Source organism: Oncorhynchus mykiss, chromosome 10 (assembly GCF_013265735.2).
Source record: "Oncorhynchus mykiss isolate Arlee chromosome 10, USDA_OmykA_1.1, whole genome shotgun sequence".
In the NCBI taxonomy this organism is placed as follows: domain Eukaryota; kingdom Metazoa; phylum Chordata; class Actinopteri; order Salmoniformes; family Salmonidae; genus Oncorhynchus; species Oncorhynchus mykiss.
Window position 1 is genome coordinate 70,976,701 of NC_048574.1, and position 15,369 is coordinate 70,992,069.

At 45.0% G+C, this 15,369-nt stretch overlaps 1 protein-coding gene across 6 annotated transcripts in view; it reads right to left on the bottom strand.

Annotated features, from left to right (window-relative positions):
* The window catches only part of LOC110497311 (glutathione S-transferase C-terminal domain-containing protein-like), a 62,101-nt gene that overhangs the window by 11,309 nt on the left and 35,423 nt on the right, over window positions 1-15,369 (bottom strand). For 5 of the 6 annotated variants that reach the window (XM_036933830.1, XM_036933829.1, XM_036933835.1 and 2 more), the window contains 5 exons: window positions 10,591-10,706; window positions 10,161-10,205; window positions 9,533-9,661; window positions 1,631-1,764; window positions 133-163 (listed from right to left, as the gene is read on the bottom strand). In XM_036933830.1, coding sequence (XP_036789725.1) covers window positions 133-163; window positions 1,631-1,764; window positions 9,533-9,661; window positions 10,161-10,205; window positions 10,591-10,706 — 455 coding nt within the window. The remainder of the gene's footprint in view (window positions 1-132; window positions 164-1,630; window positions 1,765-9,532; window positions 9,662-10,160; window positions 10,206-10,590; window positions 10,707-15,369) is intronic. The other variant, XM_036933834.1, reaches the window with a different exon arrangement.

Consider the following 15,369-nt stretch of genomic DNA (forward strand, 5'->3'; position numbering starts at 1 on the left):
GCAATTACCATAAATAAAAAAGACTAATTAAATCTGACTTAGTTCAATCTTCGCTGCTGATATGATATGCATCCAAACAAATAATACATTGCGTGGGAAATCTAACCCTCATTTGAAATGAATTGAACCTACCTTGTAACTCAGTGTCTCCAGAAACCTTTTGCTGCAAAAAAGAGAGAGATATTTTGGGAATAATGCTTAGAGAAAAGACCATTCAAGTGTAAAAGCGTTTCAGTAAATCTGCACGTTGTGCTTTTCTGTGGGACAACTATTTGTATTGCATTGTACTAGTGTCCATTGTTTACACTGACATTCACATACTAAGTCCATATTATTTTGTCTTGATAAGTCATGACATAAACTATCTTCTGATGATAAACTCCATACGTGACAAAAAACAAAAACAATGCTCATTTTGAGCAAGTTCTTTATCCGACGTCCTGGGAAACAGGCAGGTTGATTGTGATGTTAAAGAGTAGCGAGAAAGAGCTTAAAGCTAGCTAATAATCAACACGGCACCGAAGATGTCAAAGGTCACGTCGCGTCACGGGAACTCAGTTCAGGACTCTAATGTTTCACTTGGCCGGCTATAGCCTCTCGGTCACATACTCCAAAGCTACGTACTGTCATAATGATGTACACACATCCAAAGCTCCTGAGCAGGTGCTGAATATAAAACACTCAGGTATTCTGCAGACAACACTTGGGGATTTAAACTTGGTATGTTGACTCTTGGTGAAAGTTTGTCTTCGGGACCATAACCTGAGGATGAACTAGTTAAGGCGGTGGTGTAGTGCAGAGTAGCATGAATACTGACACTGCTACAGGGCCCGACTCATATCTAGTAACAGCCTTTAGCTATGCCAGTAGCAATGATATACCACAACCTTCAGTGCATTCTCTCTTTAGAATACCATGTTTTGTGGTCATTGAGGCCTTTGTGTTGTCAACATGTCATGCGTCCTTCCTCCTAGTTCTCATACCAGCCACTTCACACACCAGTCAGTCAGAATGCTGTCATGGCAACAGGAACAACAGCACAATAAACTAGCTCCTACATTTTTCTCCCTCTCCCTCCTGTTCATGCCCTCAAGCACAATTCACACTCTTCGGATCGTACCTCAGCCTAGGAAAATATCAAGGCATCAAACGCATAAGTTATTTTGGCTCGGCCCCAGAATGAAATGAGCAGAAGACATTTTCGGAGTGATCAGTGATTCGTGTTCGCCAACTTATTTGGTTATGCAGTAGTTTTTTTACCCTGTCATTTTGTGACAGCAGCCCTGTCCTGAAAGATCATTCTCCTAATGCTGATTGAATGGACTGAATGAGAGAGCAGGGTGACACAGAAGTCGTAGATGCTGTGGAAGAAAACATAAGCCAGAGACCAACACAGATAAGAGAAGGCAGAGAGGTACAAATGAAGATGGAGAGACCGGTGGAGCGAGAGAGAGGGAGAGGGAGAGAGGCAGAAATGGTGTGAGATACAGTCGATAAAGATAACAGAAGAAGATGGGTAAGGAGGCACAAGATAAAGACAACTCAGACAGACCGACAGACAGTGACAGACAGACATTGAGACAGAGAGACAGGCAGAAAGACATACATTGAGACAGACAGGCAGACAGACCTCCTGGGGAAGGTGAACTTCAGTGTGTTCTGGACGAAGCCGTAGCAGCAGGGGCTGACCACGAAGGTCGCTCCCGCCTGGATACACTGCTCTACCACCATGTCTGTCGCAACGCCACACGCATGGAGGGCCACCTGGAGACACACACACACACGTTAAAACACAGGCACACACATTCACACACGTTAAAACACAGGCACACACACAAACGGTCACACAAATTTGTTAAATATTACCCAATCAGAACACCCTCTTTCTCTGCATCCATCGCATCATCACGGTACGATACACCTCATTGGAAAACATCTAGCAAACCTAACCCTGAGTCAATAGGGAAAACAAACCGAACCGTTTGGAGAAGGAAAAAAAAAACCTCACTGATTAACTAGTTAAAGAAGCCATTTGATGCTGAACGTGTGGAGTAAACAAACTTTTGAGTTGTTTAGCAGTGGAGGCACGGAGGGACCGGGTTTCCTATTGAGCAGGTAAACCGTGCCTGTTGCTCTGCATCTCAATACACATTACCAGAGGAGTGGTTAGAGGATGCTGGGTGGAGAGAGAGAGAGAGCGGTGGAGAGAGAGATGGACAGAGAGAGATGGAGAGAAAGAGATGGAGAGAGAGCAATGGAGAAAGAGCGATGGAGTGAAAGAGACAGAGATGGAGAGAGAGAAATTGAGAGAAAGAGATGGAGAGAGAGAAATGGAGAGAGAGAGATGGAGAGAGAGAGAGAGAGAGAGAGAGAGAACCTCTGGGACTCTACTGTAGCAGACTGTTTTCCTAATATCCTTGTCCTGGGGGCCCACTTCAAGTCGATATCCATTAGTACAGTGTTAGTTGATCAGTTGACAAATTGATTCCGGAGTGTTAGTACTGTCTGAAATACATCAGATAAGCGGCATGGTTGGGGTACTAGAGGAGAGGTTTGGTAAACACTGGATTAGTAGATGTTGATAACTCTGAGGAGAGCCTCTTCGACTGAGAGCTAAGACATTTCCATCAAAATCCCATTACATCTATGGTAGGTGGACTTGAGCACCAGGAACCACGTTTAGTTGGGAGGAGGTTGGACCAGGGCCATGTATTTAGAGTGGGGCCAATGAGGTTTCTGCATTATGAAGCATTTACATGACACTTCAACCTTCTATGGCAGCCATGTTAGCTCCCCATTAACATTACAGGCGGAATATTTAAACAATGCTATGTAACTATCTGCATGTCGAGAACTAGAACAAAACATATAACATTGTAAAAGTTGTCCTAACTCTCTAAATATTATGGCTCTGGGTAGTACTTATCAGCCTACTGTTACTACATGTAATTCTCAATCAGCACCCTAGCATTGGAGCCCAGTCAGAAACACTAGCTAGCTAACTCCTAAGTATTTCTCCAACGTCATCAGCTCTGAATGGAGGATCCAAAATGAGGTGTTGGGAGAACTTCAAAAGAACCCCAGAGACAAAGTTCGAGATACTACATGTTGAGTCGGCCACGTCCACGTACAACAGATTCTGTTCAATGTGCGAGACAGCCTCTTCCAAGACTTAAGATTCGAATTATAGCAAATCCCCCGCTAAAGAGCGATTAACGACCATTCTTTCGGGATGAACGTCCCCTAACGTTACATTAAGTCCACATCACATGTATGGTGGCAGGCTGACTGCTGTAATCCATCACAGCTCTAATATATACCACCTGCTCCTTCACATCCATGTCACAGCTGGGCTTTTCTCTGTGGATTCTGACATTTCCCTAACTAGAAAACCGCAGCCAGATTTTTGTATACGCTCCTCTCTCATTCTGTGGTCGCGGCAGAAGGCTTCAGAACACCTCAGCCAGGCTTTTCCAGGGAGAGTTGGACGAGCTCCTGAGAAATACACTGCAGCCTAGAGATTTAAGGGACCTTAATCCTCCTGTTGTTTGGCTGCCAATGTAGCGCCGGAGCGCCTCTCCTCCCCCCACCACCCCCCGACCACAGTGGGGCCCTGCAGTACCTTGGCCTGGGTTGGCCCGTCTTTGGCATGACTATCTGGAGGCATCGTTCCAGTCACGTAGGGGAACTAGAAGACAGGTACTTATAGGAGGACCAGAGTGCTGGAATGTTAGATGCAACTCTTTAAGCCAGGGTTCCTTAGTCTTTTGTCCTGGAGACATACAGTAGATTCAGGTTTTCATTCCAACAACATGGCAGCATCTCGTTAAACCTATTTTACCAGTGAAGGGAAATCCCTGTCAAATGGTGTATTGAGGTCAGTATAGGCAAAGTATCAGAAGTAGAATGGCCGACAACAGCAATACCACCAAGACCACCAGCGACTTCAGCACGTGCAGCGTCAGCGGAAAAGAAAAGATTAAGAGTGGAAGCTAGTAGCCACATATTGGGAACACATTCCGCGGCATCCTTCCGCCTTTTTATCGTCGGCCATCTTGGAAGCTAGCCCTCCTCCTTGTAGTAATGTGATAAAGATGGAAGTCCTTCCTGCCAACCAGACCAGAGGAATGTTGTTGTTGGCTGTTTTGCATTTCTGAGGAGGAAGTTCTGCATACAAATTCCAAATGTCTTGTTTGTTCTTGAAACACTTGGAGGGTACTACTCTGTGTGCTTGTATTGGTTACTTACTCAAGAGGGAATGTTGCAAAGGAAAACACAGACACACCATGTGATAATACAAGACTAAAGAAACAAGTGGAAAGCTAGACTAAAGAAAGGAACTGTCCACGTGGGGAGAGCCTGTTTCCATTAAGCCAGAGGCTTCTGTGGAGGCCGGTATCAATTATAGATTAATGCGAGCCGATAAAGGCTTGAGGATTGTTTGGAAAAAAGCCCTCTTTATTAGTCTCACCCATCTTTTGAGGGGTGGGTGGGAGGAGATCTTCTAGAAGATTCTGGTCCACAATATTTTTGTTCCCCCTCTCATCTTTTCATGAGTACAACTTCTCTTCCTAATGAATAACAACAAGCAGTGGGCTGAAATATGAGCTCTGAAACTCATTATTCACAGCTAATACACCCTGGTCCACACACACACACACAGTCTCAGTGTGAAAAACACTTCACGGTTAACCACGGCAATATATCACACCCCGTGTGCATCGGTGCTTATTACCTCTGGTATTGAATTAACATTTTTCCCCGGTATTACTTTCTACACATTGTGGATCATTTGCACTCTTATCAAATACTGTATCATAAATGATGTACTTGTCAGGGCTATAGGGGGCTCTGTCAGTGATGAGCAGAGATAACCTACCTATAGTACCTACCGCACAGAGCTGCTTTGCTTTGACTCCCACGGTTCTAGTCTACTCAGAACCTAAAACGTATCTACCCCTGCTGGGTGGAGAGGGCTAGGGAGGGAGAGAAAGGGGGAAGAGAGAGAGTGGTGGAGAGATAGAGAGGGGGAGAAAGCAGAGAGTGAAAGAGGAGAGAGAATGAAGGGAGAACGATAAATAGATACTGCGATAGAGAGAGGAAGAGGGAGCGAAAGAGAAAAGAGAGAGCGAGAAAGAGAGAGGGAAGATGAAGGGACAACACCGAAGACTGACGCAGCTCCAGATCAGATTTTCTCAGCAGTATCCAGACGTTACGCTCCACCACTCTCTGTTCCTCTGGGGACCTGGCTCAATGTTTCTCCCCAAGGAGAGAAGTGGTGGTGAGGTGTAGGCCTCAGCCATCACTCTAGTACAAGGAGAGGAGGGATACACTGGTGGATATTCTATGAGATGAGATCTGTGTAGGACAAACCCTCATCTCCAACAGCGCAGCTCTGATGCCAAACTGATTACACACCTGGCCCGGCACACGCCTTGCTCTTCCAAAATGAGAGAGCAAGCCTCCATGGCTAAGAATAGGGAGCAACCTAATTAGCCTGAGTAAATGACTATCTAGGGCTATAAATAGAGTCAAGTATAATACATACTGGGATTATTCAGCATGATGGGCTGCACCTGGGGGTGAGGGAGTGGGCACTAACTGACAGCACTAAATAATATGCCGTGCATACACACAACGGACAGGTGCACACGCACGTACACACACACGTACACTCACTACATGGCTGAGTCCACACAGATAATGTGTTAGAAACTCTGGGAGATTAAAAAGTTAAAACTCCTCTGCACAAAACCAGGGGAATTGTTTCTCAATAAATCTTTCTCCTTAATGCATAAACACTTGCTAAAGGTCTCTCCACCTGTGTGAGAGGGTGTAGAAAAACATTCCCTGACAACAGTAGATACCAAACACACTCCCCAACCCACACAGTACTGTGGAGAGGGTCTCCATGAAGTGGCTGGTCTGGACCTGTAGCTAAGCCCTAGTTCTAATAACAGCAGGTATAAATATACCTTCTATTGGTGCTACAGACAGAGCGATGGGATGAGGAAGCTTTCAGCACAATATACACTATATATACAAAAGTATGTGGACACCCCTTCAAATTAGTGGATTCGGCTATTTCAGCCACACCTGTTGCTGACGGGTGTAAAATCGAGCACACAGCCATGCAATCTCCATAGACAAACATTGGTAGTAGAATGGCGTTACTGAAGAGCTCAGTGACTTTCATCATTTGCACCGTCATAGGATGTCACCTTTCCAACAAGTTAGTCCGTCAAATTTCTGCCCGGCTAGAGCTGCCCCGGTCAACTGAAAGTGCTGTTACTGTGAAGTGTAAACGTCTAGGAGCAACAACGGCTCAGCCGCAAAGTGGTAGGCCATACATGCTCACAGAACGGGACCGCTGAGTGCTGAAGCGCATAGAAATCGTCTGTCATCGGTTGCAACACTCACTACTGAGTTCCAAACTGCCTCTGGAAGCAACGTCAGCATGAAATGGGTTTCCATGTCCGAGCAGCAGCACACAAGCCTAAAATCCCCATGCGCAATACTAAGCGCTGGCTGGAGTGGTGGAAAGCTCATCGCCATTGGACTCTGGACCAGTGGAAACGCATTCTCTGGAGTGATTAATAACGCTTCACCATCTGGTAGTCCACAGACTAATCTGTATTCGGGGGATGCCAGGAGAACGCTATCTGCCACAATGCATAATGCCAACTGTAAAGTTTGGTGGAGGAGGAATAATGGTCTGGGGCTGTTTTTTATGGTTTGGGCAAGGCCCCTTAGTTCTAGTGAAGGGAAATCTTAACGCTACAGCATACAATGACATTCTAGGCGATTCTGTGCTTGCAACTTTGTGGCAACAGTTTCAAGAAGAAGAAGAAGAAGGCCCTTTCTTGTTTCAGCATGACAATGCCACTGTGCATAAAGCGAGGTCCATACAGAAATGGTTTGTCGAGATCGGTGTTAAGATCGCTGTGGCAGAACTTGACTGGTCTGCACAGAGCCTTGACCTTAACCCCATCAAACACTTTTGGGATGAATTGGAACACCGACTGTTATCTAGGCCTTATCGCCCAACATCAATGCCCGACCTCACTAATGTTATTGTGGGTGAATGGAAGCAAGTCCCCACAGCAATGTTCTAACATCTAGTGGAAAGCCTTCCCAGAAGAGTGGAGGCTGTTATAGCAGCAAAGGGGGGACCAACTCCATATTAATGCCCATGATTTTGGATTGAGATGTTCAACAAGGTGGTGTCCACATACTTTTGGAGGAGGAAGCCTTCAGCACAATGTCTGTCTAGACTGAAACTCTCTACGATGACTCACTGTCTGAACACCTCGTAACATAATATACCTGGGAGAATAGATGGACATAGAATACATTTTACATTTTATTTTTAAAACGGTATCACCACAGATACTGAGAGGAGCGAGATGCAAGACTTCGCTCACACACAGTATCTGCGCACGTGCACGCGTTCGCTTCACACATTCACAGTGGAGAAGTTGAGCCTTGCCTTCAACGCTCTTAGTTGTGGAAATTCACCAACTACGCTGTTTCTTTCTGCATCTACGTCATATCACAGAGTCTACCTTCAACATCATGTTTGACCTCTTTTAGGGAGGGACTGATAGACAAATATAAACCTCCTGGACCTCAGCCTGGGGGATGCAGGGAGAAACAGCAAGCCTGAAGTACAGTACAGATTCTAGTCTGAATCTCAGCTATGATGACTCACTCTGTCTGAACACCTAGTAACATAATGTACTGGAAGGAGAGACGGCCATAACGTGTTTTACATTTAAACATTATGTTTCACATATTTTAGAGACATGATATACTACAACATAATATACATTTAGTTTTCCAATCAATTATTATGAACAATGATCTGACACTTGATAGTTAAAGGTGAATGTTTTCATTGTATCTGTCCCTATCAAATAAATACATGATTAACACCAACACTTAGCATCTAGGTTTAATACACACTCAGGCCTTACAGTTCATTTGGGAAGGGGAGGTTACTTCCTGCCCTGGTTAACCCTGACTGAACTCTGACCTCACCGTGATGAGTGAAGTGACACAACGGGGAAGTTAGCATCCAAGCTGGTTGAACCAAGCTAATGAATTCCTAAATCAAACAAGCACCTGTTCTGTGGCCAACAACCAACACAAGCAGATCAAAATAGACCTGATAATGGAGTAATTAACGACAACTCGTTTAATTTGGGACTAATTAGGCAGTTCAGGTCGTTAGAGTGACGCTTTTATTCGATTCTGGCAGGAGAGGAGAGGAACTGAAATACACTGCGGGAGACCCCACCCCCCCCCCCCCCCCCCCACCACACACACAGTGTAAATTGTAGGCTCTAATCTCATCTGGCCCACAGACTGTGTGGAGGAGAGAGCAAGTGAAGTAACTTAGAACTGCTGTAGCAGCGGCTCGCTGAGTGAAATAAACCACAATCACTATTATCTAGCACAGCAAGGGAGACTTGTGTGTGTGTGTGAACGAGCAACAAAACACACATACACACACACGCACACTGGCTGATACAGAGGCAAACGAGTCAACTAGCGGAGTCAGATGATTCATGTGGTCAAAATGAGAGGACAACGTGATACATGGTGCAAATAGCTGGGGAGTTGAAACATTGTGCCTTTATGATAAACATTTTACTCTTCCAAACGGTTATTCCTTCTAACCTCTGCCTGAATAGCACATATTGCTCCTACATCTTTTGGCAGGGTGTTTGTTTTCGCTCCACTTCAACGCTCTGCAAAGTAAAGCAATTAAAAGGAAAATGTGTTTTCTTTTCAAAGTATTAGAGGAGGAGGCGGGGGAGAAAAAGGTACTTCTAATGAAAATGGAGCACGGAAAAGCTTGGTCGTAATGTTCTTCTGATAGAATCCTCAGAGAAGGGAAGGACACGGTCCCCAATATAATCAACTGGAGAACAGAAGTTACCAAAATAAGCAGCAAAAAGTTTTTCTAAGGAAATGTCATTTGTTTCCTCTCAAACATTCAAATGTGGGCTAAACTTATCACAAAATAAGTCCCAGTTCTGGGAAATCATTCGAAATCCATAACTGAACAAAAAAGGAATCCTGCAGCTCTACCCTGTGACAATGTAGATAAGACACTTTGAGAGCAGCAAGGCTGTGGACGATTCCTTTCGTGTGCAAACTTGAGTCTTCTCTCAAGTGTCACAATGACAACTTGAGAAGATGAGCCATCTAGAAGTACTGGTGAAATCAAACCTTTTGTTAAGCTGTCTTTGACAGTAGTAAGTCTCTTGGTGTACAGTAAGTACGTCAAGTAAAAGAGATGGAATGAGCTTCTATATTAATGCCTGTGTAGTGAATATGAATGTCTCAGTGGGTTAGACTAGCATAGCTCTGGCAACACCTTGTTGTGGGTTTGATTTCCTCATAGGACTCACAAACTGCAGGTACGTGCCACTGTCAATGTCGACAGTCCTGTAAGTTCCTTTAGACAAAAGCATCTGTTAAATGATCAAAAACAAGTTGTAATATAATATTAATCTGTACTCACCCCTATGTGGAAGGGTCCAGTGAAGTAGTCTAGGTTGGCCTGGATGAAGCCTATGTTGGTCAGGCCCAGTTCAGCACTCCTCACCTTCCCCCTAACCAGAGATTCCTCCTTGTTCTCTATTAGGATCACCTGCAGTTAACCACACAAGATGACCTCTTACATTTAGCTAATCAACTGGGGTTCTCTGTATGCACGCATGACTAATTCCCTTTGGATAAAAGTGTCTGCTAAATATTATTATTACCTCTTACACTTTGCTAATCTAATGTTACTCTTAGTTGACTCTTACCTCCAAGGTTATGAATAGCTTACTGGACAGCTATAGGCTAAAAGTCTAAGATTTACTTGGGAATAAAATACAACTCTACAGTGTAAAATAATTAAATTCTCCTACCAAGACTGCTATTTGCAAAGAAATGAATGAGATACGACATGCTCGAAAATCTAAAATTCTCTGGAAAAACACAACGCGAATGTGTAACTCTGTATCAATTATGTCAAGCCACCCTAATGCGAGCAAATGGCGAGCTAGTTTCAACATGGTAGACAAGACAGTTGTTTCAACTTGGTAGACAAGACAGGTGTTTCAACATGGCAGACAAGACAGGTGTTTCAACGTTCAACCTACCTGGCAGTCGGGCAGCGTGTGAGCCAGAACGATCCCGACGTGGCCCTGGAAAAACGCAACACGGAAAAAGACAAGACAAATACATACAAAGGAAAAACAAGGCTCAAAGAGAAGCCGAGCACATCAAAGGGCTTGTGTGATCAGTAGTGGCCTACCGCTCTGTCCATTCCAATATTGACCCATTACCCACCCAGTCAGTGCTACTGCTGTGAAGTGTACTGTACACTCCCTTCATCACTCCACTCCGTCTCCCTCCTGTCTGTCTGTCTGTGCATGGAATAACAAGGGTTTTCAAAAAGAGAGAGGGGAAAGAAGATAAGAGAAGAAATGCACTCTTTCATCCTGATTTCTGACAGACAGACTAATGAGGACAGAGCGACGGAGGGGGATGGAAGGATGGAGAGACGGACCGAAGGACTGACGGACGCACCCCTCCGCTGCAGAAATCCACCACGGTGTCCCCCGGTCGGGCCAGCTCCGTCGCCATGGCGACCAGGTTGTTCAGCTGCTGCCGTTTCCTTGCGGCGCGGACGTCAGACATCTTCCCTGCAGACAGAGCTGAAGATTCAGTAAAAAGGAATGGTGTGCTTAGGCAATATAATTATAATATATGCCATTCATCAGATGCTTTAATATTGGTGTCCCCAGCGGGAATCGAACCCGCGAGCCTTCACTAACTTATGTAAGTCTCATACAAGTGAAATAAGAAGGTATTGGATGGAATGGTAATATCAACATCTTCATATCTGTACAATACCCGAAGTATTTGCTAAGTTTCAATGTTTGTGTCACGCCCTGACCATAGTAAGCTGTCTATTCTCTGTGTTGATTGGGGCGTGACAGTGACTTGGGTGGGTCATCTAGGTGAAATGTATGTCTATGCTGCCCTGATATGGTTCCCAATCAGAGGCAGCTGTTTAACGTTGTCTCTGATTGGGGATCATATTTAGGTAGCCATTTCCCCATGGTTATTCGTGGGATCTTGTCTACATTTAGTGGCCAGAGTGCACAACAGTAGCGTCACGTTTCGTTTGGTTGGTCGTTTTTTGTTCAGTGAGTTTCGGTATATTAAAATATGTGGAACTCTACGCATGCTGCGCCTTGGTCTACTCCTTTCAACGAACATGACAGTTTGACTGGAAGATGAATCAACATTATCCAGTCACAGTACGGTCAATTCAGGTGGGACATATTTCCTGTTCTCCTTCAAACATGTTTGAATTGCTTTCTTTCTTCTACCCTTTCTTTCTGTCTTTTCGTTTCAGGAAGGAACCTTCATAAAAAAACAACTTTTATTACCCAGGAAGATGCTCTCTTTTCTTCATATGAATGCAGAAGTGCCAGACAGCGTTCCTATTTCATGTGTTCCTGCTTTGAAGTGCACAACATTGTCACACTGTGTTTTACAGGCAGAGAGCTATGATGATACAGTACATGCTGTAATCCAGCTACAAGGGCCACTCATCATCATCCCTACATCAACAACAGTTTCTACCGGCCAAGTGCAAAACACAATTCAACAGGGTGAAACAAAACAAACGACAGAGCCAAAATGGAGTGAACTTTTCTGCTACTGCAAAGAAACAGAGCCACTTTAGTGGTATGCAGCTTCGCAGGATGTACGTGATTAACGCAATACACATTTCTATCCCCGTGTTCCTCCTCATCCAACTCCTGTCTCTTGTTGGCGGCGGTGAGCCAAGCGTGGCGTGAATCTGCGGTACCGTTTCTGGCCCATAAATCTTGAGTGATGATTGCTTCGTTTACCCCGGTGCCATGCTATGATACCCGCTGGAATATCAGAAACACATTAATGGTGGCCTTCCCTTCTCTCCCCAGATCACTGCCGCCTCCGCAAATTGATATACGGGCGACGCACGCACACACAGGCCGGGCGGCGGGCTGAGAGAGAGAGAAGCGACGACAGTAGCGGCGGGGTACGCCTATATTCTCGTCACGCTAATACAAATAAGGTATTTCACAGCCCTTGCCCTCGCCATCATTATTTACCTTGCACCGCTTCATATTAAACCGGCTCCCAGGAGTACAAGAAAATGGAAAAAGCAAAGAGAGGAGCACGTCAAAAACCATGGGGTGGTATTGACCAGGTAGCAGCAGCAACTTCTCATTTAGATGAGTTATTCAGATCCACGTCTGTTCTCGGCTAAATAGCCCGGCCTCCTGTGAGCCTCCTGTGAGGCCTACTATTGAGAGCTTTTATGCCGTCGGATTGGAGGAGCACTTCAGGGTCTTAATTGACAATTGCCTTGCGCGGTGGGATGACGGCTGAAACAAAACGCGCTGAAAGCCCAATGATAAACCTGGGACGTGACGAGTGGTACAATGCAGAGAGATGAGATGAAGGCAGGGTGAGTGTGAGAGATACCGAGGGGCCAAAGCCCAACAACAAGGCTGACATGAATGATAGTGTTTTATGAGAGTCCGAGTACAGAGTAGAGACGTGGCTCTGGGGCCAGTTCAGTAGGATTCAACACTACAGAGTATTCAGGTAAAAATGCATTGTGTAGAAGAGACATGCCTCTCTTTCATGTAGAATGGGGAATCATGTTAACTCTACACAAGACATTTCTATCACCACTATTCGGGTACGGGTCTGTGGGATGGTAGGAGAGGTCATTTCGTGGCTCATCAACAGCCACTCCACTGTAAGCATGAAAGTGTTGATGAAGAGGGGGCAGCACTAGACAGAAGTAGAGAGGCTATTGTCCAGTACAGACAGAGAGCTGGACCTGGGTCTTTCATCCTTCTTTATCCTCCTCTCATCTGCAGCAGAGAGGAGTGACAGTGACCCACATGGCCCTGGCTGAATAGCCGTAATTGTGCAACCAGTAACTTCCATTCTGCAACACCCAGCAACTTGCACACAGCGAACCGTTCTCGCACGAATAGAATGAGAATGGAAAGAAACTTTACAAGTAGGACAAATATAGTATGAAATAGCAGTGAGTGTTTACTAACGTAGTTATTACACTAGTTTGGCTGGTGAAGTTGTGATTGTGTTTTTGCCTTATTTACAGCTGAATTAGCTAAAGGGTATTGAGGAACCACAGCAAAGTCCAATTCCTAATTTAGAGAGATAAACACACAGGCTGATCTATTACACTGTTCTGTGGCTGGTTTCCTACAATGTCAGCACGTATCACCGAGATCATTCACACACTTTATGCAGCCGGGGGAAATGACCTAACGACTCCTATAAGTTTACCCATTAATCTCCCCAATCAAGTGTTAATTAAAAACCTTAAAGGACATATCCATTTCAAATCCTTAGCTTGTAAGGAAGCACTAATCCTATCATTTATTTAATTAACTCTGAACTACCGGTACTCCAGTAAGGTTGCATGGTGCACCTGGTAGCCTGAAGTGATTGGCTAAGGACAGAGTGTCTGTCAATCTGCACTACTATGTCTATCAGTGCTGGAAAGATGTAATATCATATCAGCATGATGTCAAGTGCTATCACTCAGCAGCATGTACTCGGTGTTATACCAATGGCATGTCTCCCAGGAACTGTGTTTGTGTATGTGTGTGTGTGTGTGTAAACTCTGTCATCATCAGCTCCAGTTCTAACCCCACAGGGGATTATGCTACTCTGTTACAGGGAGGGGAGACTTCCGATATGGAACACCACAAGATTCCCAGTGCTCCGGATGGAGATTAAGACAACAGGGTAAGAAGGTAAGGCAGGGTATGGTAAGGCAGGGTAAGGTAAGGCAGGGTATGGTAAGGCAGGGTATGGTAAGGCAGGGTATGGTAAGGTAAGGCAGGGTAAGGTAAGGCAGGGTATGGTAAGGCAGGGTAAGGTAAGGTAAGGCAGGGTAAGGTATGGTAAGGCAGGGTATGGTAAGGCAGGGTATGGTAAGGCAGGGTATGGTAAGGCAGGGTAAGGTAAGGTAAGGCAGGTTAAGGTAAGGCAGGGTAAGGTAAGGCAGCGTAGGGTATGGTAAGGTAAGGCAGGGTAAGGCATGGTATGGTATGGTAAGGCAGGGTAGGGTAAGGTAAGGCAGGGTAAGGTAAGGCAGGGTAAGGTAAGGCAGGGTAAGGTAAGGCAGGGTAAGGTAAGGCAGGGTAAGGTAAGGCAGGGTAAGGTAAGGCAGGGTATGGCACAGGAAGATCTCCTTAGTTTGTTTTAGGAAGAGGACCGTTGGGAAGGTGTGAAGAGGGTCGTTTAATTTCAGCAAGCCAAGACACCCACCATCTCAGATTGCACTGAAATGGTTTCTGTAGTTAGAAACAGATAAGACAATTTGATTTATCTTTCAACAAAATAATGTTTCAGGAATGCTAAAATATCGGTTTCTAACTACAGAAATGATGGTGTTGAAATCGTCTTTCTAGTGATTTTTGAGGTGGAACGACTCAAGGGCAAAGCAGACACACCCTGGGAAGGGCGAAGCGCCAGCCCTATTTATAACTATCTAGGACCTCAGGCGTTTTCCTGGTTTCCTTCGTCCCTTTGTTGACAGAGGCTTTTTGGGTATGCGTGAGCACACCTGAAACATTCTGGCTGGAGTTGGAGGCTGCAGCGAGAGGGTGTATAATTAATTTTAGAATGACGGTTGTAACAACATGGCTGCATCCCATTCCCATTCACGCCCTGACAATTTTAAATGGGAGTTTTTATTTAAGGTTTCCGGATCTAATAACCCCTAAACAACGGCTGCTCGCACTAATTGCGGTTGCTTGGCTGCCTACTTAAGACTAACAAGTGCTAAAATAGCCTTATACACCTGTAGTTACAATGCTCTCTCCCTTGTGGTTGTGCACCCCAAAAAATACAAGCAATTCCTTATCAGTTAATTAATTCACTCTGTCTGAAATAGCCTACAGCCTTCAGCCATTAATCCAATCAAGTACTGCTTCTAATAAAATAGAATACAATGTTCCTGGTGTTCTGGTTTAGTGTGATAACGCATTGATATTTTCCTGTCGCTTTCCCAGCATGCACCAGGTCATGATTAGTGCACATGCTGGACTGGACTGTGGTACACCCAGCCAAGACCTCTCCTTTCCCATGAAATGAGCCAAACCCCATCCCACACTCTCTTCCAATTCCCCCCTCATCTCTGAAATTAAAGCTAGACATTTCACTCTTTTCTTGTTTTGGCACACACTCAGGGTCAGGCTGGGCCTCTTACGTCTGCTCTGAAAAATGGGTCAAGATTTGGACACCCAGCTTGACTAAAAG